This window comes from Quercus robur, chromosome 4 (genome assembly GCF_932294415.1).
Source record: "Quercus robur chromosome 4, dhQueRobu3.1, whole genome shotgun sequence".
In the NCBI taxonomy this organism is placed as follows: Eukaryota; Viridiplantae; Streptophyta; class Magnoliopsida; order Fagales; family Fagaceae; genus Quercus; species Quercus robur.
The window spans coordinates 86,483,927-86,511,525 of NC_065537.1; the positions used below are offsets into that span (position 1 = coordinate 86,483,927).

Below are 27,599 nucleotides of genomic sequence, written 5' to 3' on the forward strand. Positions count from 1 at the left end.
ACATACTCGAGGTATGGGTATCTATGCTTCATGTATGTGTACATATACTCGTGCCTAGAAACCCAGATTTTAGGATTTTTGTTGTTTTGCAATTTTTCTTTGCTTTTATCATATGTTTATATTCTATGTAGTTTAGATATTACATGTTTAGCTTTAGGGTCAATAAAATAACATGTTTATTTGTTTATTTTGTTAGATTAATAATTAGGGTTTATGTGCTTTGATGAACGATATAAACATGCATAAATCACATGAACATGCATTGATATATAGGTGCGAAGATGATGATGATGCAGTAAGGTAAGTGAGGTTAGTCATGCATGAATTATATGAACATGCATTTGATTTAGATGATGAACATGATGTGTATGATGGATGTGATGCTATGTTTAATGTGTGAATGTGATGGTTCATGTTGTTCATAACTTAATGTCTTGTTGATGTTTTTATCACATAATGCTTATTGTGCTTATATTAAATATGAATGTTAGGATATGTGTCATGAATGTGTTGAGATGAATGATGAATATGGTATGCATGTTTAGATGAATGTTAGGATGCTTGTCGATGTATATTGCTACCTCAATCATGATATTAATGAGATGCCATGTTGGGTGCCAGATGCATATTAGGGTAGGCTTAGTATTTGTGTGTGCATAGAAAATCCTATTACCCTTTGATGGAATTAGGACAAGGAACACAATGAGTGGAGGCCAAGGCACAGGTTGGGTGGGGTTAGGTGCTTAACACATTCTCATCCCCATACGTAAACTCTGAACACATAAGGGCACTATGCATATGGTTGCTAGACCTAATCTAGGTGATGACTCCATTTATTCACCCCTCCACCTAGTCCAATCAGCGGAGGTGTACTCTGCATTCATCTTAGAGGAGGCCTGTTGCAGGCGCTTGCGCCCACACCTTGCAACTAACAACACTACTCACATCTAATAAACCTCTGGTAACCTTTTATAATTTTTTTACACTATTTCCATTTCAAATCTTGCACAACTTATATAAATCCTATTGGTTCACTCTTTACAATAGATTAAAAACAAAAAGATAGAGATCATCTATATTCTTCACTGACTCAGATATCCTTGAAAATTCACAATTTTCTTAGTCTTTCATGAATAAGAGATGCTAGTGATGAAGGTGGACAAGGAAGCTCTTCTAGAACTTCATTCACCTTCTCATCTTCATTAAATAAAGGGATAAATTACACACGTGTGCGTGTGTGCGCACTCTTGGACCTTTCTTGATCTGGTACATGCACATATGTTATGCTCCCAAACAAAAGTGAGAGACTATAGGAATATTTATGCTCCAAGCTTGCTACGTGGGGTTATTCTTCATACAATCCTTATGCGGGACAAATAGACTACATCAACAGGTTCAACCCAAATTTCTTTGGACATTCTGATGTTCTTTAATATTCTTTTGGGTGTTACCACTATCTACCGTACATGTTGGGATTTGAGTAACACCTTTATTCAGATATTCCAATTATCAAAATTTAATTTTCTTTGATAATCCATAAAAATTTAAATGACACCATCTAGTTCGAAGATGCCATTTTCACCACGAATTTACTAGCTCTGGGACTACGTTGTTGTTTTTTTTTTTTTTTTTTTGGTGCTGGTCAGCCTTTACATAATCACATTTCCAAACATTGATACACCACAGTTAATAGAAGAGACACGCACTATTTAATAGAAGAGACAAACAGTCTCAAAGCACACCAAGGAAGATAGAATGAATGGAGAAGAAGATGAGAAATCTTGGTTTGGAATGGAGGAAAGCATGAGTATATACACTACACCATGTAATCTTAACTTCCACTGTAAATTACATAATTTCGAAATTTTACTACTCCGTAAAATAACTTTATTTTCATTAATGAATCAAAGAGATTCATATCACATATGGCTTGTAGGTACATTTGGTGTGACATGAAGAGGAAGGAAATGATCATAGACAATTGGGGGTCGTGGTAGATCTACCAGGTCCACCATAATAAAAGAGGCTTCCCAAATTTATGACATTATAGCAATTGGGTTTCTCAACCAAAGTGGAACTATTTTTGGGAACCCTGAGAATGTTTGAACTATCAACAAATTGGAAATTTTTGAAAAAACTAGCCCTGCTGTACCCTTCATCAGGGAAATGACCACTTCCCATTTGTGTTGAGGTGTGCTCACCACCTTGCTGCGAGTTTATCACCTCTCCTCCCCAATGGATTTCCGAAGCGCTGTCAAACAGGGACGAGAATAGGGAGGCTGGCCAATATCCCAATAGATATTTATCCCCAACTTGCAGCCACCAATCTCCTCCTTTTGGGTCCTACCTCAATGTACATGCCATGTGAATCAGTTTGTAATATTTCGAATGATAAATGAAGGTATAAAAGCTAAATATTCTCACTTGTTTATGTGCATTTTACACACATATATGCCTAATTGGTGCAAAAAAATACACATTAAAAAAAAAACTATATTTAGAACATAAAAATAAATACAAAAAAAATGAATGTAAAAGAGAATAAAAACCTATTATAAATGCATTATATATTTTGATGTCATATATTTCAATTGGTAGAGAAAAAACAAATTGACTTTTTTGTGTGCAAAACAATTGGACACTTAAATTAGCGGTCTTAAAAAATAAGTTAGGTTAAAATAAATCAGGTATAGAAAAAATTGAAACATTAAACTTAAAAAGTTATATATTAAATAAACCGAGAAATAAGAATTTTAAACATACAGCGTTACAACTAAAACTAGAAGAATATAATATAGTCTAGCTTGGGCCTTGAGCTATATCTGTAACATTTTTTACGATGAATGTTTTTGATAAAAAAAAGTTACATATGATATGATCATATGTGTATCCAAAAATCAGAATTATTTAATAAAATAATTAAATTGAAATATTGTACTACCTTCCAGACTAGGAACTTGAGTTCATATTGGGAACCAGCATAGTCGGAAAGAGGCACAATGGTTCCACCCAGCCCAATTCGGTTGTTGGTTTGAACAAAGCCAGAGCACAACAGATTGTAGCAACCGGTGGCTTGATTTGCATTAGTCTACAGGCATGATAAAAGACTCCTTTCAAAAACCAACAAAAAGAAACAATAAGTGCTGGTGGGGAAATCAAATATAAAAACACATACATTAGTCCAAAAAATGTAGAGTCTAGTGTTGGTATCTCCATATAGTTCATAGTTGACCTGTTTCAAAAAATTATTTTGTAAAAATGAAAATTATTAGTAATTTAATGTTTCTCATGTGCCTAAAAGAAAAAGTGATGTTGAAAAAAAGTAGTACATATACCTGCCAGCCAGCTTCAATGGCATTAATACCTACACCAGAAACATCACCTAGGATCAAGATTTGAGACGAGCTGAACTCGTCAAGTTGCTGGACTTCGGGTTTCCATGCGTTTATGGTTGCCTTAGCTCCACGATACTTACCTCCTTCCACATAAACTAATGCATGCTAGAAACTCAACCATAAAAGAAAGGTTGTAAGTCTCAACTTGAGTTCTTCATTAGTAGATATCATTGAGCTCCAAGCTATTATTGGTTAAAAATTAAGTTGTACCTCACGGCCATCACCTTTAACGGTGACTTTAGTGTTAAACTGAGGGTGTTTTTTCCTTCCATAAGTTGCTACAGAGCTTGCCCTTAATAAATCTTCTTCTTTAGTTCTTTTGATGGGTATGGTTCCTTCTGGGCACCTTCCATTCAAGTGCCATAGCTGAGTAATTTTGGACTCGGACTTTGAAGAGACGTCCTTGCTCTCATCAAATGAAAGCCCTTCTGGGTGAAAACTTGGTCTCATCTATGACATATGCCAACGCCAACACCATACCATGCATACAATATATAGTTATATCAAATTATAAGCGATACCAAATGAAATTAGTTAATATATTAAACTAATCACCTGAATTGTATGATTTTTTAAAAAAGGATGATCAAAAGCTGGCTGTTTGTTGATATGTATGCAATCAATTATATCTCCATCCGGACTCTGTATCAAATGCATTTTCTCATCACACACAGATAGATATCAGTCCGGCATCTCAATTTCATAATAAAATTACACTACTATAGGGCATGTTGAGATCATAAAAGTAGTGGACTAGCAAAAATTCAATTATTGTAATGTAAAAAGGATAGAACTAAGAAGAGAAAAATATGTGGGAATATATAAAATTAAGAAGCATGTTATATGAAGCAATTAATAACCTTGATGGATTTAAGAGCAGGCTTGTTGAGGAATTTCAACTGCTGTTGAACATCGAGTTTTTGTTTCTGACCAAAGCTGGTATTAGTGTTTCTAATCCCAGCTGCCATTGGTATGAGAAAGCACACGCACAAGGTCATCTTTATTGCCCTTGACCACCTCCTCCTGTTACCACAAGGTAGCGCCATGAGTAACTGGTCTGGGGTGTACAGAGATGCAATAGCTAGCTTTGGTTGTCCCCTTTGCAATACTTAAATCTACATTTGTTCATCCTCTTTGAACTGTTCCACATGCTATTTATCTATATATACACGCAAAAATCTTCTATAATAAGGATCACCCTAACTTTGGTCTTTCACTTTTGTTTTGTTGTCATTTTGCAGGATTAGTTAAAATTCGAGGGAAATAAACTACTTAAATAGCATTTTGTTCATCCTATTTGAACTTTTCCAAATGCTAAAAATTTGGGAAGTTGGTTGATTCAAGTTTCTCTTAAAAAAAAAAAAAAAAAAAAAAAAAAAAAAAAAAAAAAAAAAAAAAAAAAAAAACCCTTAAAATTAGAGAAGCTTAGATAAATGAGAAATGTGTAATGGTTTAATTTTAGGGTAGCGTCGTCCCAAAAATTTGGTGGTGTAATACTTTTTTTCTTTTCTTTTCTTTTTATTGTCAAAAAATTTCATTTATCCCCATTCATGTTTGTATGTTTTTCCGTGCAATTTATGATTTTCCAATCACCAAAATTAGCAGGAGTGTGATGAAATTTAGCTAAACAAAAAATGAACATCAATAACCTCTTTTATATCTATAGAAAAATTTAAAAAAAGAAAAATAATGTTTTCGCCTAAATTGTAGTAATTTATTAAAAACTGACCCATAATGACATGGCATGGATAAAGTTCACACAATTAATAGAACTTCAAACACACAAAGGAATATCAATTGGCCGCATCCCCTCCTCCATATAATATCATATCAAATCATATACTACATAATAAAAATTGGGCTTTGAAGTAATGGCTGCACCAAATTGCATGAATTTTTTAGACAAAAACAACTACTTATTTGTTCTTATCAACTATTTCTCTCTTTTCTACAAGAAAAGAAAAAAAAAAAAAAAAAAAAAAAAAAAACCTTTCACTTCTACCTTAAATTTAGAACTCTCTCTTTTTTTTTTTCTTTTTTTATCCACTTTTTTAAAACAAGATTAAAATATCATTTTTAATGTTTGTGGATAGTAATCAATTAATATGTTTATGTGATACTTTGGTATTGAATAAGGGTGTATTTGTTGTTGATAACTAATAACGTAGCATTATCAGTTATTATCCCCCCCCCCTCCCCCAAAAAAAAACTTAGCATTATCCATTTGAATCTCTTGTCCCACTTTTATGTTGTTTTACGTATGTACGAAAGTTACAAATCTATATTTATATATATCTAAAAGCTAAAGTGTGGCATTTATTATTGTTACGCTTTAGTTAAACCATATCAACGGCCACGGCATTTTTTTTACTCTCTTTTCTTTATATTTTCTCTCTTTTTTATAATATAATTAAATATTGATTGGATAGAATCATTGATGCATTTGGTACCATTCATTTGTTCCTCAACCTTTGGCCTTCTATGCCACATCACACTACTATCTCTCCCTATCTCTTTTTAGCCTAACCGTTCCATGTCCTACCTTGTCGTTATAAGTTACAACATAGATAGTGAACTGGTGTGATGTTTATTTTTAGGATATATATATATATATAGTTCCCCATGTCCTTCCTTCCACCATTAATGACAATCTACTTCTCCATATACATGTAGGATTCACTACTTCCTACTGTTAGGGTTATAAGTTCTATGTAATTAACTAATCTTTTGACAAAACACACTTTACTTGTAATTGGGTAGATTTAAGTTAGGTTTAATGTATTAAGAAGTAAGTTGTTCAAACATATCAAGTGGTATCATTAAAAACATGAAGGCTAATCCAAAAAACAAGTGAAGAAAAAACTGTTTCATTAAGTCTTGACACAAGCTTGACAGATGCTGCTATAGAAGATTAATGGAGAAGCTCGTCACAAACTCGATCTATCAAGATCTACAATTTCAAAATTTTCAGATTTGAAATTCGGCTCATGAATGATTAGGTTTTCTCTTCTTACAACCCTAGTCATATATAAGGCTTATTTTAAAGGTCATCATACACGAATAGGGATAGCAATTTTTACCCAACCTGTGGGTACCCTGTCTGGCCCGACCCTAATGGGGTGGGTTTTACTTGGCTCGATAGAGAATTGGGTTGGGTCTGGGCTTTTTAAAAAAAAAAATAAAAAAAATAAAAAAAAAAACCTGAAGTGGGTCTGGGTCAGGTTTGGGTTTTGAAAAAAAACCCAACCCGAACCCAACTCGACCCGACCCAGTTAGCTAAATATAAAATTACAAAAAACCCTACCTACCTATATATATATATATATATATATCATAAACCTAACCCTAAAACTCATTTCTCTCTCAACTCTCAACTCAGCCACCTATCTTAAGTCTCACCTCACCTTCACTGACTCTCACTTTCACCCTCACTCACATCTCATTTGTCCCTCACCACCTCACTGACTCTCACTCTCACTCACATCTCATCCTTACCCTCACTCTCATTCACTCACCGACCCACCCTTACCATTATGGAGGAGCATGGATCTCGTGGTGATTGTCGTTTGTCACGGAGGAGCATGGATCTTGTGAGGTCAAGCGAAGATTGTTGAAAGCACTGTCGATGAAGCTACTATCTGAGTTCTTCATTTTTTTTTTTTGGTTCATTTTTTTTTTTTTTTGGGTTCATTTCCTCTCATTAGTTTTTGTTTTTGGGTATTTGATGTTTGAGGATTCATGTAAGAATCGGTCCATAAATGGAGTTTTGTTTCTTCTATTTTTTATGTTTATTTATTATTTATTATCTAAAAATCTCATTTCAGCAAGATTGATGCTTCAATGTTGATTGATTTGTATTTGTGTTGCTATTTGTGCTTGTGCTTTTTTTTTAAAAAAAAAAAAAAAATTAATAAGATTGGTCGGATTGGACCACAAATTAGGCCCAGAAGTGTCTGGATGGGGCCTGCGGGGCCTACGGAGACTCGACGGGGTAGGTATGGGGCTACAAAAAGACCCGTTTATTAAATGGGCCAGGTTCAGGTAACAGGGGAGGGCCTGCGGGTTGGGTCCAGATATAAAAAAGCCCGCCCCGAACTCGACCCGTTGCCATTCCTATACACGAAAATAGAGACCTGGAACTCATACCCTCAATGAGAAGCTACTGCATTTGTGCGCCTTAGGGTTTTGTAATCAAGTGATTCCTGATCTTCATTGTTTATAAAGTGAAAAACTTTGTAGCCAACAACAATCATTTAAGTTGCTACAGTTAGTCATGTATTAGGATCTGTGCAAAAGAGTTAGTCATAGATTGGAGATATGTGCAACAAAGGAAAGAATGCTACTACAATATCAAGTTCAATTGGGTATTGAAGTGAAGGTTCAACTCTAAGTTGGTATTTTGGGATAGACTAGGGTAGTGGTAAGATTCCTCATACTTGTAACTACTTGATTATTGATTAATGGATTCTTAAGAGTAGTGAACTTAAATTCACCTGGTGTGGTTTTTGCCTCGTGAGAGGTTTTCTCAATTCACAATTATAGGGTGTTTATGCAAGCTAGGACAATGACAAAAAAATAAAAAATAAATAAACCATAGAGCAAATGGACGGAAGTCTATATACTTGAGGGTGACTGATGCAATAATAGATTTGCCATGAAGTGTTCATAAAAGAAATGTTCAACTTGTGTTGATGCAAAGGATAACTTCCACTCTTCTAAGTTTATGAAATTTTATATGTACTACTTTTGTGATCTATTGCCTCTATGAAATTGTATATATGTTTCTACAAATGTTGTGGTTTAAAATGTGACAAAATGTATTGTTTAAGTATTGTAAACTAAACAAAAAATGAAAAACCTTTAAATATTTGAATTATTGTTTTGAAATATACCATGGAAATCGAAATTTATTAAAATTGTGAAACAAGTACTTTTTAGGCTCGAGTGACAATCCAGATGTAATTACAAATTTCGAGAACCTTTTCAAATATGTACATTAAGAGCTGTTCTAAAAAGTAAACTTTAAAGTTTTCACCCACTTGTTTTAATTCCATCACTTTTACACGAATTGTTTGAACTTCTATTTTGAACAAAATTTTTATTCTCATTCCTTTTACAGTCAAGTACCTTTTCTTCTAAAAACAGTCAGTACCTTCAGCAAAATAAATATTTTAAATTTTTATTTAACTATCTCATACATGGTATGGATTAACGACTTAACGACTAGTATATATAAATTCTATCTCCACACCGAGCCTAACAAATATTCCAATGTTTCTCACTCCAAAAATCCACAGTCATTATTTTTTTTCTTTCTAATTTTCTTATAATTGTTTTTAACATTTATTTATTTTTAATATTTACACTTCTCCAACCTTTCTCCCTTCCTTACCTTTTCATCACCCCACTACTTCTCCAACTTTTCTCCCTCCCTTCCCTTTTCATCTCCTCACTACCCTCTACATTAATATCATTCTTCCTCTTTCCCTTCATCTTCCTCTATTTTTGTCTCTTCTTATTCACACCATCTTACTATAAATTTGTCACTATCTCTTCCATTCTATGCATAGTTTTCCCACAATAAAAAGGTTCTCTCTCTCTCTCTCTTAAATTTTTGGTGGATTTCTTATTTTTCTTGCATCTCTGTTTTAGGTTGATAATTTTTTATATTCTTTAAAACTCTACTTTGGGTTAATGCAATTTAGCTTTGTTTTTTAAATTGTTATTGTTGTTGTTGTTGTTGTTGTTTTTTTTTTTTTTTTTTTTTTTTTGTTGATTATTAAATGTTATCCTATTGCATTATAAAGAATTAAATATAGCATATAAAAATATAATGTAAGGACTCAATTTGTGATAGCCTCAAAATGATATTGGGTTCGCACGTAAAAAGGCCCAAATAATATAATTTGTAGAGCGTGGGTGTTCAAGAACCAGATTAACCTCTCCAAAAGTAAAAAGATTCAACTTCACGTTTATAAATGGATCAGAGCTGATACAACAATCGGTTTTTCTTTGAAATAGATACAGTTCTTTTCTTTCTCAAGTTTTCTTCCTCTGTCTTTTTTTTTTACTCTCTGTGTTTCGATCCCTCTTCTACATGTTCTTCTTTCATATTATATACCACCCTTTGTATTCCATCCTCACCACACACGTGTAGGTTGGGTTCGGGGGATATCTTTCTATCCCATCTAACACCTTCTAGAACCTCCTTCCAGCAGCTGTAAGGCTGCTTCATCACTGTTCAGGCATCACTTCCACATTAATGCGGCCAGAGAGTTGGTTGAGAGGCAATTAATGCGGAGGCAGCTGTTACCATAGATATTTGTTTGCCTCCGTTCTCTCTCACCTTTAGTCCCTTATCCCACCTTGAGTGGTGACGTAGCTCCGAGGCATGTTCATAGCCAGATGGCGTCCTGATCGTCCTCGGACTCATGTTGCTAAGAATGGTTTTGTCCTCGGACGAATACTAAAATCTCCTTTCGTGATACTCACTCTTTTCCTCGTTTGGTTGCCCCTCCAATCTGATATGGGCCTCCTCGGGCAGGTTTGCCTTCTCGGATGGGCCACAGGCCCAATTAACTCGACCTTAATAACTTCAGTGACTGACTAGCTCCCACAATAGCCCCTCAAAATCTTGCTTTTCGACTCCTCGGGAGAAAAGATGGATTTTGACGTCATAAGCCCATACCCAGTCATGTTTTTAGGCATGCTTCTGGCGCTTCAGTATCCCGATTTTGGCAGCATTAAATTTTGGCGACACCCTTGTCCCCCACATTCGATGGTGAGATGCGAATCAAACGGTAGAGAGCCTGTCTCGTTTCATGAGCGGAACTTTTGCCGCTCATAATTTCTACACAACTATAAAGGCGTCCTCAAATCAATTCTCTTTCTTACCTTTGGTGACCACACAGTTCAAGAGCTCATACACTGAACCTGCCTTTCTCCTTTCTCATCATTTCCCTGGTGCCTACAAATAATCACATTTTGTCCGAGGTCCCTCTTTTAAACCTGTAAGTCTTCTCAAAATCTTTACCGCTTTTATCTTAAATTTGTTAATTTCTTTACTAAATTCTTTAGAAAAATGGGGAAAAAGAAAAGTCCCTTTCGGTGTCTAGTTGAGTCCGAGGAAGGTATTAGAAATTTCTGCTCTAAGTACGGGATTCCATCCACAGTGGGTATGAGATACGCAGCCCAAGGGGAATGGATCGATGCTAGGAAAACAGGGGAAGTGGTTATTCCCATGATTGCCTTCATAGAAGGCGGGATGACCATCCCCATGGGTAGTATTACTAAGAGCTATCTTAGTTTCTTTAGGCTATCCCTTACCCAGCGCGCCCCAAATATGTTTAGAGTTCTGGGGAGCATAGATACTTTGAACGAAAGGATGGACCTAAAACTGACCCACCATGATGTGAATTGGGTGTACAATCTCCACCACCTGAAAGGGCAGGGGTATCACCTTAAGTTGAGATATCCAGAGGTAAGACTGATCCAGTACCTTCCCACTTCGAACAAGAACCTAAAGGAGGATTTCCTTATCTTCTCCGAAGAATGGCACAATGGTTTGCCATGCCCCATGGTGGAAGGAGTACCAGGTGGGAGCATAGTCTGAGACTCATAATGTTTGGTCTATGTATACGCTCTTTTTTTTTTTTTTTTTTTTTTTTTTTTGTGTCTCGGGATTCCTACCTCTAACAACGCTTTGTTTCAATTTAATGGTTTTGTAGATAGACGCTACACAAAGCCCAACCTTAGGTTAGTCAATAAGGTGAGCTTGGATAAGGTATTGAGAGCCGAGATATATGTGAATGAAGCTGACAGCCAGCTCCGGGCGGCACATTTAATCCTTGGCTATACCCCCTTATCATACACTTTCCAGGCGCCGAAGTACGTTACTAGAGCCCGCGATCCTCCACTTCACCGTATCAGTGTTGCCTATACAGGATTCATAGTCCCAGAAGGTTTTCCACTTCCCCAACATACATCCCATACCGGGCTTCTTTTTGTGGCCAAAGTCTCGGTAGGAGCCTCTTCATCCTAGCTTATCCCCCGAGAAGAGGAAGAAGAAGAGAGAAAGGAAGAGGAAAAAAATGAGGAAGCAGTCGTAGAGGTCTCTAATTCCTCGGACGATTTTGGGATTTTTGATCAATCCAAAAGTTCCGGGGAAGATACCGACGAGATGGGGATACAGAGAAAACCCCAAAGAAGCTTGCTGGAGTTGATGGAAGGTCAGCCCGGGAAGAGTGCGCCAGCCAAATCAACACAACCCCAGGCTCCATCTCTTTCCACTAGGTCTCCTTCTCCTGCACCTCGCTAGCCTTCTCGCCAACCTTTTTAGCCAGCCCGTCTTGATGCCACCGAGCTAAAAAGGCGCAGGGAACAGAGGAGCAAGGATGTGGCAGACGTTGGTAGGTCTCGTTCTACTCGCGAGGAGGATGCCCAACGAGCTGCAAAGCAGCAAAAAACCAGACACAAAACTCCGCAGGGTCAGGAAAGGTCTGATTCCCAACTTTCCGAGCCACAAGCATGGCTGCCAGTACCTATGCACGGCGGGGAGCCCCTGCGAGAGGATTCATCTATAAGGGACTTCAATGGCGGCATAAGGTGTCATGTAGCCTCGGCCATAGAGGAGGCCTTATTACTCCCAAAAGATATAGCCGAAATAAAGAATGTGAGAAAGAATGAACTCATCCTTGACAATAAAAGATACTTGGGCATGGTAAGAAACTGACTCTTTTCTTCTTTCCTTTTACGATCATGACTCACCAATATATATGCTTTTCACTGACTATAGTAGCAACCTCTTTCCCGCAGATCATCCAAAATACTTTCAAGCTAGATTAGATGCTTAATATCTGCTCCGATTAGTTAGATGATGAAAGGAGGAGACGGGTAACGATTGCGTAGACCTTATCCAAATTTGAACAAGACTTAGCTGATGTGAAGAAAAAGTTACTTACTAAGGAGCAAGCATGCAAGAGCGCCAAATCAGCCCTAGAAGGCTATCAAAAGCAGGTTGAGGACTAAAGGAACCGCTTGCGTGAGGCGAATGCAGAACTGAAGAAGGCTCAGGAACAAATCCTAGTTCTAAAGAAGCACTCGGAGGAAACCCAAAAGCTAAGGGAGTGAGCTGAAAAGTCCAAGGAGGAAGTCGAGAAAGCAAAAACCGAGGCCGAACGGGCAATGAATGAAGCTGAGCAAAGAGGCTATGAAGTTGGCATAGCAGAGACTGAGGAGGCTTTGAAAGCCGAGGTTCCGGTAGTGTGCCGTATCTACTGCGCAAAAACTTGGGATGAGGCCCTTAACCGTGCTGGGGTGGAGGCTTCATCTGAGTTACGTAAGCCAGAGAACGTATTCTATCCTGAGGCGATTTGTCCCTTAGCTCTTCTACCCCATCAGACTGATGCTCCTTCTTTAGTCATTAATCCCAACGAGGAGGTTTTACCTCACAGTTTTCCTCTCCCTGGCCAGCCAGAATCAGCTAAAGGGGGAATTGCCCCTCCAGGAGCTTCCTCGGATAAGATTGCCACTACTTCGGAGGCAGAGATGGCCTCCCAAAGTTTTCAACAGGATTTAGCCTCCACAGTCTTATCAACTGGTGGCGTTACTAAGGACAAAGAGGGAATCACCACTTCAGAAACAGACAAATCTGCCAGCCAGAACTCGAAGATCCAATTGAAATTGAAAAAGTAGGACTTGTTTTGTAGTTTAATTAGAAATTTAGTAAGGGCTCTCATGCTAATTTTCTTACCGCTCTTGCTGTTTTATGTTATTTATGTACTCGTTCCCTGTGTTATTGTAATTTGGATGGGTTCACTTCAACTATCTTTTGCTTGCATGGGGCAATTCTACTTATACACATCATCAATTGGCAATTAAAAATAGATAAAACAAGCATTAATACAACGGGGTCTTAGGGAGACGTTTTAGATACGCATGTATTCTTTCCAATCAATTGTAGCTCTTTACAAAAGTTTGAAAACTGAATAAAATTATGCCTTCAGTACCTTGATTGTACATTAAATGACGTTCATAGATTCCTCTTTAATACTCCAATAAGTGGTATAGGGCATTAATTCCCACTAAGTTTGTGATCAAAGGATCTGTCACAACTTTGTTACTGTTCAACACTTCAATACACATCATAGGGTGTTAATTTCCACCAAGTTTGTGGTCTGAGGACCTGACATAACTTAACCTCTGTTTAACACTTCAATATACATCATTGGACATTAATTTCCACCAAGTTTATAATCCGAGGACCTGACATAACTTAGTTTCTGTTTAACATTTCAATATACATCATAGGACATTAATTTCCACCAAGTTTGTGATCCAAGGACTTGACATAACATGATTTCTGTTTAACATTTCAATATATATCATAGGACGTTAATTTTCACCCAGTTTGTCCGAGGACCTGACATAACTTGGTTTCTATTTAACATTTCAATATATATCATAGGACGTTAATTTCCACAAAGTTTGTGATCCGAGGACCTTACATAACTTGGTTTCTGTTTAACATTTCAATATACATCATAGGACGTTAATTTCCACCAAGTTTGTAATCCAAGGACCTAACATAACTTGGTTTCTGTTTAACATTTCAATATACATCATAGGACGTTAATTTCCACCAAGTTTGTGACCCAAGGATCTTACATAACTTGGTTTCTGTTTAACATTTCAATACACATCATAGGATTTAGGAACACAGGATGTATGGCTAACGTAAATTAAAAGAAAAACTTGAATTGAAATACATTTATTAATAATAATACCTTTTGAGATTATTTACATTCCAAGGATGAAGTACAACTTTTTCATCTAGGTCTTCCAAATATTAGGCTCCTATTCCTGCTACAAAAGTGATCCGATATGGCCCTTCCCAATTAAGTCCCAGTTTTCCCCAATTTGGATTCTTGGTGGTCCCCAGAACTTTTCTCAACACCAGATCTCCTACGGCTAACGGCCTCATCTTCACATTACTATCATAACCTTGCTTGAGTTTATGTTGGTAGTAAGCTAGTTGAGCCATCGCGCTCTCCCTTCGCTCTTCGACCAAGTCCAAACTTTTCTCCAACATTGCATCATTATTGTCCGAAGAGAATGTACTGGTCCTTAACGTTAGGAATCCAGTTTCTAGGGGGATGACGGCCTCGACCCCATAGGTGATGGAAAAGGGAGTTTCCCCCGTTGAACGTCAGGGTATTGTTCGATATGTCCAGAGAACATGTGGCAACTCTTCCACCCACTTTCCTTTTGCGTCATCCAGTCTCTTCTTAAGCCCATTGACTATTACTTTGTTAACAGCTTCAGCCTGCCCATTCCCTTGAGGATAAGCCAGAGTGGAATATCTGTTTCTTATACCTAGTTCCGAACAATATTCCCTAAAGGCATTGCTATCAAATTGGAGTCCATTATCTGAGACAAGAGTGCGTGGAGTTCCAAATCGCGTGACAATGTTCCTCCAAATAAACTTCTTCACGTCTACGTCTCTGATGTTTGCCAAGAGCTCAGCTTCGACCTGTTTAGTGAAGTAGTCTGTGTCGACCAGCAGATACTTCTTGTTTCCTAGGGCTTTAGGAAAAGGGCCGACAATGTCCAGCCCCCATTGAGCAAAAGGCCAAGGGCTGGAGAGTGGGTTAAGAACTCCTCCTGGTTGATGGATATTTGGAGCGTATCTTTGACACTGATTACATTTCCTAACGTACTCCTGCGCTTCCTTCTACATATTTGGCCACCAATATCCTTATGTGATGGCTCGGCATGATAGAGACCTTCCCCCTGTATGGCTTCCACAAATGCCCTCATGCAATTCTTTTAGGATTGATTCTGCAGTCTCAGGAGGCACACAGAGCAGGTATGGCCCAGAGAAGGGCCGTTTGTATAACTTCTTATCCTCAGATAACCAGTACCGAGGAGCTTTCCTTCGTATTTTCTCAGTTTCTACCTTATCTTTGGGCAATATGTCACTTTCAAGAAATTTTAATATGGGATCCATCCAATTCGGCGATAGACTGGTCTGATTGACTTGGCAAACATCCTTTTCTGGTGAGGTAGGGGTACACAGGTCTTCAACGATGATCACCCGAGGAAAATTCCATACCGAGGAGGTGGCAAGGGTTGCCAAGGAATCAACATGAGTATTTTCACCTCGAGGAATATGCAATAAGTCAAAAGACTCAACCTTCGTTTGCATACACCTAACCCGGCTCAGATACCCTTGCACCCTTGGATCCCAGGCCTCCAGCTCTCGTCTCACCTGGCCGACTACCAATCTCGAGTCTGAGAATAATTCTACTATCCTTCCGCCCATTTTTTGGACCATTCTCATTTCCATTAACAAAGCTTCGTATTCTGATTTGTTGTTAGTAGCCGAGAACCTTAACCTTAATGACTTCTCGATGATGACCTCCTCGGGGGATATTAATACTAATCCCAATCCTGCTCCCCATTGGTTTGCTGCCCCATCCACGTACACCCTCCAAGAGGATCCGCCTTGTGTGGATATTAGGCCAACCGATTTTTCATCCATGTGGTCTTGCTTGACATTAACTTCTTCTAGGCATTCGACGAACTCGGCCACTAGATTGGTAAGGACTTGACCTTTCACAGAGGTGCGAGGCATGTACTTGATATCAAAGGCACCCAGAATCGTGCCCCATTTAACAATTCTTCTGGTGTAGTCTGCACTTCTGAGTATGGACTTGAGAGGTAGTTGGGTCAGGATAACCATGGTATGCGCCTGAAAGTAATGCGGAAGTTTACGTGTTGCATGGACTACCGCCAAGATGGCCTTTTCCAATGACAAGTATCTCACCTCGGCCTCATGGAGGGATTTACTTACATAGTAAACTGGCCTTTGGACGCCATTGTCTTCTTGTATCAAGACGAAACTAACTGCATGAGGGGCAACCGCCAGATAAGCAAACAACACCTCATCCACCTCAGGACTAGACATGATAGGCAGCCCGGACAAGTATTCTTTCAACTGTTGGAACGCTATAGCACATTCCTTGGTCCATTCAAATCCTTGCCACTTATGCAATAGACGGGAAAAAAGGACGACACCTCTTGGCTGACCTGGAGATGAACCGATTCAAAGCAGCAGTCATTCCAGTCAGTTTCTGAACTTCTTTTGGATTCCGAGGTGCTTGTAATTCGTTAATGGCCTTAATCTGATCTGGGTTAACTTCAATCCCTCTATAGGTCACCATGTACCCCAAGAACTTCCCGGAATCTACACCAAAGGAGCACTTTGAAGCATTCAGGCGTAGCTTGTGTTTTCTCAGTATCCCAAAAATACTCGTGAGATCTTCCACGCTTGGACACCACTTTACTCTTCACAACCATGTCATTAATATAAACTTCAATACTTCTACCTAGTTGTGGTTCAAACATTTTCGTCATCATGCGTTGGTAGGTAGATCTGGCATTTTTCAAACCGAAAGGCATCACCTTGTAATGATAGTTCCCAATTGGGGTGACAAAAGCAGTTTTTTCCTGATCATCCACGGCCAGCGGTATTTGGTGATACCCTTAGAAGGCATCCAAGAAACTCATCCTAGGATGACCTACGGTTGCATCCACCAACTGGTCTATCTTCGGCATAGGAAATGGATCTTTGGGGAAAGCCTTATTGAGGTCCGTGAAGTCCACGCACACCCGCCACTTTCCAGTCTTTTTTTTTTTACCACCACCGTATTAGCCAACCATTGAGGATAAAAAACTTCCTTGATAGCCCCAGCCTGTTTGAGCTTGGCCACTTCACTCCTAATAGCCTCGGCGTGCTCCTTCGATGGTCGCCGAGGAGGCTATCTCCTGGGAATAACGGCGGGATTCACATTGAGTCGATGACAGATGAAATCCGGGTCCACACCTGGGGCCTTATATGGGTCCCATGCAAACACGTCTACATTTGCTCGGAGGAATTCAAGCAACCTTTCCTTCTCTTGCAAAGGCAATTTAACCCCAACCTGGAAGAATTTTTTCGGATTACGAGCAACAGTTACCCTCTCCAAGTCTTCACACTCTGCCTCATTGGCTGGGACATCCAAGCATAGTGCTGGAGGCTTTAATTGCAATAATTCATTATCAGCTGTAGCCGAGGTCTCTGCCTCTGGCCGATGCTGTATAGCCGCTACTAGGCATTGTCGAGCAACCGCCTGGCTTCCTACTATTTCCAACACTTGGCCTCCGGACGGATACTTTACCTTCTGATGCAAAGTAGATGAGTTCGCTTTAAGAGTATGTAGCCAAGGCCTGCCCATAGTAGCCGTGTACAAAGAGAAAACGTTTACGACAATAAAGTCCACCTCCACCACATCCGTACCTGCTTGTACAGGCAGCCTGATCAATCCTTTGGGAGCGACCATCCTTCCTTCAAAACTTACTAGAGGGGAATTGTAGGTTGTTAAATCCTCTGGCTTCAAACCTAGCCCCTTATGCAAGTCTGGATACATTATATCCACAGCGCTACCCTGATTTACTATCACCCTTCTGACATCGTACCCGCCAATTCTTGGCGTTACCACCAAAGCATCATCATGGGGCTGTATGGTTCCAACCATATCCTCATCCGAAAAGTTCAGAATCAGGGGGACACCCACCCTGGCCCTCTTCGATGCTTGGGCATGCTTCTCGGCCGAAGGTCAGATCACATACAGTACCCTAGAAGGGCAAGATCCAGTCCTCCCCGGGGCCGCAAAGGTAACGTTAATCGTACCTAGTGGAAGTCTTGAAGAAGCGTCCCCACGCATCTCTGAGCCTGCTTGGCTTACCCTACCACTGGAGTGAAGCAGGAGTTGCTTTAATTTCCCTTCTCAGACCAACTGTTCCAAGTGGTCCCATAAATTCCTGCAATTTCCCGTCGTGTGCCCATGATCCTGATGATAATGGCAATATAAGTTCGAGTTGCGTTTCCTAGGCTCTCCTGCCATCTTGTTCAGCCATTTGAAAAATGGTTCATTCTTTATCTTCTCCAAAACCTGCTGCACTGGCTCTTGAAATATTGCATTAACCACCTGGGTGTCCGCAAAACCTGACTGCCCGACAAAGTCCTTCCGGGGTCACGGTCCGACCTGAAATCCTTCTTCTCCTGAGGGATTATCTTGGCCTTCCCTTTTCCCTAAAGTTGATCCTCCTTTACCCTTCTGTACTTATCTATCCTGTCCATCAACTAGTGTACACTGGTAACAGGTTTACCCATCAGGGATTTCCTTAAATCGTGGTCGACTGGGAGGCCAGCTTTGAAAGTGGTTATGGCCACATCGTTGTTCTTTCCTTCTATTTCGTTAAACATTTCCCAGTACCTATCCGAATAAGCCTTGAGAGTTTCGCCCTCTCGCATAGACATAGTCAGCAAAGATCCCAAAGGCCGAGAAACCTTACTGCATGTATTAAAGCGAGCACCAAAAGCCCGGGTCAGTTTTTTGAAAGATTCAATAGAATTGGCCCCCAAGCCGTTGAACCATCTCATCGCCACCGGACCCAAACTTGATGGAAAAACCTTGCACATCAAAGCCTCGTCCCTGGAGTAGATAAGCATTTTCTGGCTAAAATAGCTTACATGTTTTTCGGATTACCAGCAACAGTTACCCTCTCCAAGTCTTCACACTCTGCCTCATCGGCTGGGACATCCAAGCATAGTGTTGGGGGCTTTAATTGCAATAATTCATTATCAGCTGTAGCCGAGGTCTCTGCCTCTGGCCGATGCTGTATAGCCGCTACTAGGCATTGCTGAGCAACCGCCTGGCTTCCTACTATTTCCAACACTTGGCCTCTGGACGGATACTTCACCTTCTGACGCAAAGTAGATGAGTCTGCTTTAAGAGTATGTAGCCAAGGCCTGCCAATAATAGCAGTGTACAGAGAGAAAACGTCTACGACAATAAAGTCCACCTCCACCACATCCGTACCTGCCTGTACAGGCAGCCTAATCAATCCTTTGGGAGCGACCATCCTTCCCTCAAAACTTACTAGAGGGGAATTGTAGGTTGTTAAATCCTCTGGCTTCAAACCTAGCCCCTTATGCAAGTCTGGATACATTATATCCACAACGCTACCTTGATCTACCATCACCCTTCTGACATCGTACCCGCCAATTCTTGGCGTTACCACCAAAGCATTATCATGGGGCTGTATGGTTCCAACCATATCCTCATCCGAAAAGCCCAGAATCAGGGGGACACCCGCCCTGACCCTCTTCGATACTTGGGCATGCTCCTCGGCCGAAGGTCGGATCACTAACAGTACCCTAGAAGGGCAAGATCCAGTCCTCCCCGGGGCCGCAAATGTAACGTTAATCGTACCTAGTGGAAGTCTTGAAGAAGCGTCCCCATGCATCTCTGAGCCTGCTTGGCTTGCCCTACCACTAGAGTGATGCAGGAGTTGGTTTAATTTCCCTTCTCGGATCAACTGTTCCAAGTGGTCCCATAAATTCCTGCAATTTCCCGTCGTGTGCCCATGATCCTGATGATAATGACAATATAAGTTCGGGTTGCGTTTCCTAGGCTCTCCTACCATCTTGTTCGGCCATTTGAAAAATGGTTCATTCTTTATCTTCTCCAAAACCTGCTGCACTGGCTCTTGAAATATTGCATTAACCACCTAGGTGTCCGCAAAACCTGACTGCCCGACAAAGTCCCTCCAGGGTCAGTTACTGTTATAATGGTCCGACCTGAAATCCTTCCTCTCCTGAGGGATTACCTTGGCCTTCCCTTTTCCCTGAAGTTGATCCTCCTTTACCCTTCTGTACTTATCTATCCTGTCCATCAACTAGTGTACACTGGTAACAGGTTTACCCGTCAGGGATTTCCTTAAATCGTGGTCGACTGGGAGGCCAGCTTTGAAAGTGGTTATGGCCACATCGTCGTTCTTTCGTTCTATTTCGTTAAACATTTCCCAGTACCTATCCGAATAAGCCTTGAGAGTTTCGCCCTCTCGCATAGACATAGTCAGCAAAGATCCCAAAGGCCGAGGAACCTTGTTGCATGTATTAAAGCGAGCACCAAAAGCCCGGGTCAGTTTTTTGAAAGATTCAATAGAATTGGCCCCCAAGCCGTTAAACCATCTCATCACCACCGGACCCAAACTTGATGGAAAAACCTTGCACATCAAAGCCTCGTCCCTGGAGTAGATAGCCATTTTCTGGCTAAAATAACTTATATGTTCTACCGGATCCGACCGACCATCATACAGGGAGAACGTAGGCTGATGGAATCGCCGAGGAAGAACCGCATTGTCTATATTCTTCGTAAAGGGTGATTTAGAAATTTGGCTCAAGGCTTTGTTTATGGCACTGTTACCCAAGCCCCTGCTAGGTGGACTTCTACACCTACGTCAATGGCCACGCTCCTCCTCATAGGAGAAAGTCTCGCTTGGCGGAGTTCTCGATCTCTGCCTATAACTAGCTCCATCCGACTCCTCGGATGATGGTTCGGAGCAAGGTGGAGAGCGGTCCCGCCGGGCTTGGTGCAACTCTCTCTTCAAATCTGCAATCTCACGTTGTAGATTCCCATCACGCTCTGCATGGGAGACATGACTCTTCCCACGAGAATGACTTCTAGTGGTATGAGTTGTGCGTACACTCCCCTCATGGCCTTCCCTCCGTTCAGGACTCCTACAGGGATCACCATGTTGGGAGCCCTTTGACTCTGCTTGGTGCGGGTTGGCATCCTCCTGATGTGGTCCTGCCGCGTAATGATGTGGACTTGCTTCCTCCATCATAAACGTTGCACCAGAAGTCTTTCAGGTTAATACAAGTTCTTCCCACAAACGGCGCCAATTGTAAGGACTCAATTTGTGACGGCCCCAAAGTGATATTGGGTTCGCACATAAAAAGGCCCAAACAATATAATTTGTAGAGCGTGGGTGTTCAAGAAATCTCCAAAAGTAAAAAGATTCAACTTCACGTTTATAAATGGATCAGAGCTGATATAACAATCGGTTTTTCTTTGAAATAGATACAGTTCTTTTCTTTCTTAAGTTTTCTTCCTGTGTCTTTTTTTTTACTCTCTGTGTTCCGATCCCTCTTCTGCATGTTCTTCTTTCATAGTATATACCACCCTTTGTATTCCATCCTCACCACACACGTGTAGGTTGGGTTCGGGGGATCTCTTTCTGTCCTATCTAACACCTTCTGGAACCTCCTTCCAGCAGCTGTAAGGCTGCTTCATCACTGTTCAGGCATCACTTCCACATTAATGCGGCCAGAGAGTTGGTTGAGAGACAATTAATGCGGAGGCAGCTGTTACCATAGATATTTGTTTGCCTCCGTTCTCTCTCACCTTTAGTCCCTTATCCCACCTTGAGTGGTGACGTAGCTCTGAGGCATGTTCGTAGCCAGATGGTGTCCTGATCATCCTCGGACTCATGTTGCTGAGAATGGTTTTGTCCACGGACGAATACTAAACTCTCCTTTCGTGATACTCACTCTTTTCCTCGTTTGGTTGCCCCTCCAATCTGATATGGGCATCCTCGGGCAGGTTTACCTCCTCGGATGGGCCACAGACCCAATTAACTCGACCTTAATAACTTCAGTGACTGACCAGTCCCCACATATAATATTATTCTATTACATAGCATGATTTGGATAATTTGGTATTTATTGTATTTTAGTATTTATTCTATTACATAGCATGATTTTTTATAGTGCTTAATTTAGATGTTAAACTATAAGACTTTGGTCATTAATATATATGCACATGTATACATCTTTTTATATTTGCTTATATGTATGTTACCCTTTTGGACATATATGGACATATATGAAACACATGTTGGTATTTAATTTAAAATGACATAAGTAGCTTAATTGAATACTATCATGTGTTATTTTAAATTAAAACACTTTAGCTAATCAAATAATTCCATGTGCCCTTTGAAGAATAAGACTTAAAAGTCCATCCATTTAAATTATTACATGTGTCACCAATGAGAACCAATCATGTGTCTTCAAATCTCTTTAAGAATCTTATAAATAGAGAATCTCCTCAGTCCTATGGAGGACATTTAGACACATTTACAAATCTTGAATCTCTACTAGAATCAACCTTTAAAACCTTCAAAGAACTTCAACCTGTGAATATGTAAAACATTTGAAGAGAAATCATTCAAATCATCCTTCTAGACAGGAAGGGACCTAGGTGGGGGCCCAAAGGGGCCCACCCCCCCCCCCCCCCTTCAGAATTTGTGCTTGTGGTGTTCGTGTTTTTATTGATGAGTGATGGTGATTGTGAATTGAACATATGAATCTATGATTGTTTTTGTGCCCTCTGTCTCAAAGAGTTTTTTTTTTTTTTGGTGTTTAGGTTTGTGAGTAAAGTTATATTATATAGATAAGAGAGACATAGAGAGAGAGCGAGAGAGTAGAGTCTACAGAGATTAGAGAATATATTAGTGTTTGACTGTTTATTGCTTGGTAGTTAGGCAATAATAGGGAGAAGTGACAGAAAGAGGAACAGTGATTCAACTTTCAAGGGATAAAAATGCTAAAGTTAGGAAAAGTGTTTGTTGGTAGTGCGTAATAAATTCATAGTATTGGTAGTATGACTTGGTGAGTGACAGAAATATAGAGACTATACGTGCCAGTACCTTGGTTAATGGGCTAACTATCTTGTTGGGCTCACAATTTACTTGTTGTAGTGGGTATATGGATATCCTACAATGGGAAGTTCCAAAAGACAAAAGTTATTACTTAGGATGCGATTGCCTTCCTTCTTCCTAAGGTCGTTTGCTTTCAGTTTCTCTCTCTTTTTTTTATATCTTTTTGGTTCCTTGCCCTCTCATGTCTAACCCCTTTCTCTCCCACTCTTTTCCTATTTATACCCTTCCTTAGTGGATCAGTGATGATTGATTTTAGTATTTTTTGTGCAGGTGGGACCCCTTTGGATTATTCCTGACAAGCAAAGGCCCCACTTTGGAAACAGAGATTTCAGCCTTTGGGACTTGCAACAGATGCTGGATGTTGCTCGACAGTGATATCCCCCAAGGCATTACCGAGATACCTCGGAGTGAACCCCGAGAACTAACCAGTCCATGACCCAATTTGCCGAGCACCATGGATTGGGCCCACAGGGAAATTATTATCTGACCTATAGCCCATGGGCCTACCAATAAGGGGTCGATAACCGTACAGAGACAAAGACAAAAGAGAAAGACAAATAATAAATTGTCACACAAATTTAAGAAAATAAAATTGTCACCTTGTGTCTATTGTTAACTCATAATGCAGTAACTAGTAATTTGAAATTAGATAACTTTATAAATTGAAAACTAGTGAAAAATACTAAATTTATAATTAAATGCATCATGCATGTTACCTAGATTGTAGTATTTGTCTTTACTTAGTAACAACAATGAGTCCATTTGTGAGATAATATATATATATATATATATATATATAGTTCTTATTTTATTTGTAGATCATAAGAAAATCAACTAAAATGTTTGATTTTTTCAAAAGAAAAGATTCAAATTAGTTAATATAGTATTGCCAACAACTAATGTTGCTATTCCAATTCCAAAAAATGTCGATGTTCCAATTCTATAAAATGTTCATTCCCAAATTCTAGAAAATATCGATGTTCCAATTCCAAAAAATGTTGACATCCCAATTCCAGAAAATTACCATATACTTTAAACAAAATTTCAAAAAGCTAATTTTGATTCTTTGGATTATGATCCCAGAATGCATAAACAAATATGGGAATATCATATTAATCAACATGATGACATTCGACGGGCTTACATTAAAGTCGGGGTAAAAATTGTTATTTTCAAAGTCATATAGGGAAAGATCCTAACTTGGCTCATAGAATAGCAGAGAAAATGTGTAAGGATTGGATAAATCAATTGTAGCATTTACAAAAGGTGATTGATCATTTCACCACAGAACAAATTGCAAATAATTGGTCGCAACTAAAGGACTCAATTTATGTTGCCCAACATCTTGCCATTCTAGGTTTTTTGGGAGGACCATGTGAACGCATGCAGAAGCATGCAAATGCTTGGTCGTGGAGATGCATGCACATCCCTTGCTTAGAAAATGCAGCAGATAGCACACAAAAACAACATCTAAACCAAACCTTTTCTAACCTAGCATGCTTTTGACTAATAAAGCAATAAACCTAAGCCACAAAACAAGATATTAAAGTAAAAACATAAAAGAAGGGAAAAGAAACGGTAAGAGATATACCTCAAACAAAGAGCTCTTTGAGCTTTGATTTTGACTGTTCCCCTTAGTCAATCCATCAAGACAAAAACCAGAAGGTTAGTAAGCTTTTACTATAGGGTTTAGATCGAAATTGGTTCCAACCAAGAAAACTTTAACTAAAGGATATTTTAGAATAAACACTCTCTTTGATTACTACTTTTTAGTGAATTTAGTGTGTTCTGGGAAAGGGTCATGAGGCCTTTTTATAGTGATCAGAGGGGGTGAAAGTTTCTTTCTAACCGATATGAGACTAGCTTTGCATGCTTTTTATCATTAAAACTTTTCTTACAGGGCATTCTACAACACTATATATGCGTGCATGCCTAAGGGTGTACATGCATGGTCGGTGCATGCATAGGGTTCCTATAGGTTTTTCTTTTAAGAAAACATCCTCAAAGTTAAAGATTTTCTATAGTTAGGCTCTAGACTAGTAATGGACCCTTCTAATGATATCGTCATTAGGGAACGGGGGCTTGAGTTGTAAAGGGTACAAAATGAGGTATTTACACACATGAAGAGTAAAGAATTTCTAACAAGCTCATAATCATAGATTCATTAAAATTACCTTTCAAAGATCTTTCAACCCATTTTCCAATGAAAGTAAAGACAACTTGTGTTTGAATCAACATAATACTTGAATTAAAGACTTTACCAAGTAAATCGAATCAGAGGATTGTACCTACAAATTCATCAATACAAAATTAATTTATGAAACTATTTCAATTGCTTGATTCCCAAACATGAGATTTCGTGTCTACAATGATATCTTGTTCATTTTAAATCCCATTTAGGTTCTTGAACTATAAAATTGAAGAGAATTAAATTATTTGCGACATGGACTATAAATTATCCCAATCATATGGTTAGACCCTTTTTGGTCAAATATGGGTGGATTATGGTCAAAATTTTTGAAAAATGCTTGAAAATATTAATTTTGACATAAAAATGTTAGTAATTGAGTGAAATTTTGACTTAGTGTGATTGCTAGTGAACAAAGTCAAAGATTGGTCAACATAGGCATTTCGGTCATTTAGGTGGAGTTTGGATACAAGTTGCATTTCCTGCGTTTGGTTTCTTGCGTTTTTTTTTTTTTTTTTTTTTTTTTTCACGCGTTTCTCCCAACAAGCGGCTACTGTTCATGCATTGTACATGAACAGTAGCCGCAACTTTTGACCAGTCTTTCGTGAACAGAGCATTTGTGCACTGTTCACGGACTCACAAATTTTATTTTTTATTAACTTTTTCATTAAAAATGGGTCATACGGTACTATTCACATATTTAAAAATTATTTTACTACAGTGTTTTCAGTTTTCAGTTTTCAATTTCAGCAAAATAAGTTTTATCTAAACAGACCCTTAGAAGTTAAATGTGAAAAACATGGATAATTTGAGGTTTGATCGGGATAAATTCCAACAATTTTAAATATTCTTCAGACCTCGTGATTAAAATGGTAATTTTTTTTGTAATTTTGTGAAAAATATGAGATTTTAGCATGCAAAACGAAACAGGTAAAACTCAGTATCAAGTTAAATTTATCTGTACATTGGTGTGAATGGAGAAATAACTAATTGTGTGAAATCCATTAAGATGGTCATAAATTTCCAAACGTTGTTTACAAAAACAGTAAATACATAACCAGTTCTTAACAGAGATGGCGGGTTAGAAATATGTGAGTATGCATGGTACGGTACCCGAATATTATAGAGTGACCCTATAAGAAATTTCTCCAATTATCATACTAAAATTTGACTTTTATTATGATTAATGATATACATGTGTTGTACGTACACAATGATCAAGATCCACTCTAGCAGTAAGAGATAGAGTAATTGCTTTTATTCTTAGAAAGTAAACACCCACTTTCCAACATCATAAACAAGAAAGAAAGAAAGACGTTTAATTTACAACTGATGAAATAGCTTATTCTCTAGTGGGAGTTGGAAGTAGTTTATAATTCCCCCGAATTTCAACCAATCCTGCAAATGACAAAGAAACAAAAGAATGGAATTGGTCAGTACGAAATTAAACAGGAAGTTTGTACTGATGAAAAAGAAACGAAAACACCAAAGAAAGCAAGAAGGTATTATTTAATTAAGATGAAAGAGGTGCGAGTAAGCACTTGGAACAATCGACGTTTGGCGAAACAGTGAATGGCAAACTGATTCCACAGTCGCTAGGAAGAGTCTGGGCTGCTTGGGCATTTGGATTTATCTTTTGGGCTGCTGTCTTGATGCACTCACAAGCAGCCTTCTTATCAGCAGAGGTTGACGCCGCAGATGCAAGACCTGAGACTCCAGAACAACATGCAGCTGGTGGCTTCCCAGTGCCCTTCTCTAGGTAGCTCACACATGGTCTCAGATACTTAACTACGTCGCTACATGCAATCGTGGCCTCTGAACCTGGGGCTAGTAATAACATCAGAAGCAGCACAACTGCGGCCGTGGGTTGATTAGTAGCAACTTTGGGGTGTTTCATAGTTAGAGAGATTTAGGAGAGAGAAACTATAGAGCTTGCTCTTGATGTTTTATGTTCTAACAATTTCACCTTTATAAGAAATTCTGAAGAAGCTCAAGATTGCAAGAAAGGTGTGAAAATCAAAAGGAAAGAAATTAATTGTCACTTTGATTATTATTGAGACAATATTGAGTGCAAGAAAGAGAGGGAATAAATAAGTCATTTTGATTTCATTTTATTTCTTCTTTCATTAGGTTCAGTGGCCAAAGTTAGGTAGGATTGACAAATGAAGTAGGAACCAAATCAGAGACCAAACAAAGAGTGTCATACAAAGTAAATACAGCTGTATAGCTGGCTATCCAGCTAATAGATTTGGATGATAGGATTATTTTCCTTAAAACATATGCTGTTGGTCCCATGAATTGATATCTCAACCATGCACGTTATTATTGAATATATTAACTGGTGGAGTAAAGCAAGCGTATAACTGTGCAACTACTACTGCAATATATTAACTGGCTGGTTAGCC

General features: G+C 39.0%; 4 protein-coding genes across 4 annotated transcripts; all 4 read right to left on the reverse strand.

Moving 5' to 3' along the window:
• Positions 1-1,941: 1,941 nt before the first annotated feature.
• On the reverse strand, positions 1,942-4,530 carry LOC126724583 (uncharacterized). The gene is made up of 7 exons (XM_050429064.1): positions 4,256-4,530; positions 3,951-4,037; positions 3,606-3,845; positions 3,336-3,500; positions 3,176-3,232; positions 2,942-3,088; positions 1,942-2,343 (listed from the first exon to the last, which is right to left on the reverse strand). Exons 1-7 carry the CDS (start codon positions 4,439-4,441, stop codon positions 1,972-1,974), a joined length of 1,254 nt encoding a protein of 417 aa, XP_050285021.1. The 5' UTR covers positions 4,442-4,530; the 3' UTR covers positions 1,942-1,971.
• Positions 4,531-15,150: 10,620 nt separating this feature from the next.
• On the reverse strand, positions 15,151-16,362 carry LOC126722852 (uncharacterized). The gene has a single exon (XM_050425996.1). It carries the CDS (start codon positions 16,360-16,362, stop codon positions 15,151-15,153), a length of 1,212 nt encoding a protein of 403 aa, XP_050281953.1.
• A 2,603-nt stretch (positions 16,363-18,965) lies between these two features.
• On the reverse strand, positions 18,966-19,925 carry LOC126722855 (uncharacterized). Its single transcript, XM_050426002.1, has one exon. The coding sequence runs from the start codon at positions 19,923-19,925 to the stop codon at positions 18,966-18,968; it is 960 nt and encodes a 319-aa protein (XP_050281959.1).
• Positions 19,926-26,346: 6,421 nt separating this feature from the next.
• LOC126724187 (non-specific lipid-transfer protein 8) lies at positions 26,347-27,241 on the reverse strand. Its single transcript, XM_050428545.1, has 2 exons — positions 26,736-27,241; positions 26,347-26,592 (listed from the first exon to the last, which is right to left on the reverse strand). The coding sequence occupies exons 1-2, from the start codon at positions 27,089-27,091 to the stop codon at positions 26,583-26,585; spliced, it is 366 nt and encodes a 121-aa protein (XP_050284502.1). The 5' UTR covers positions 27,092-27,241; the 3' UTR covers positions 26,347-26,582.
• Between the last annotated feature and the right edge of the window lie 358 nt (positions 27,242-27,599).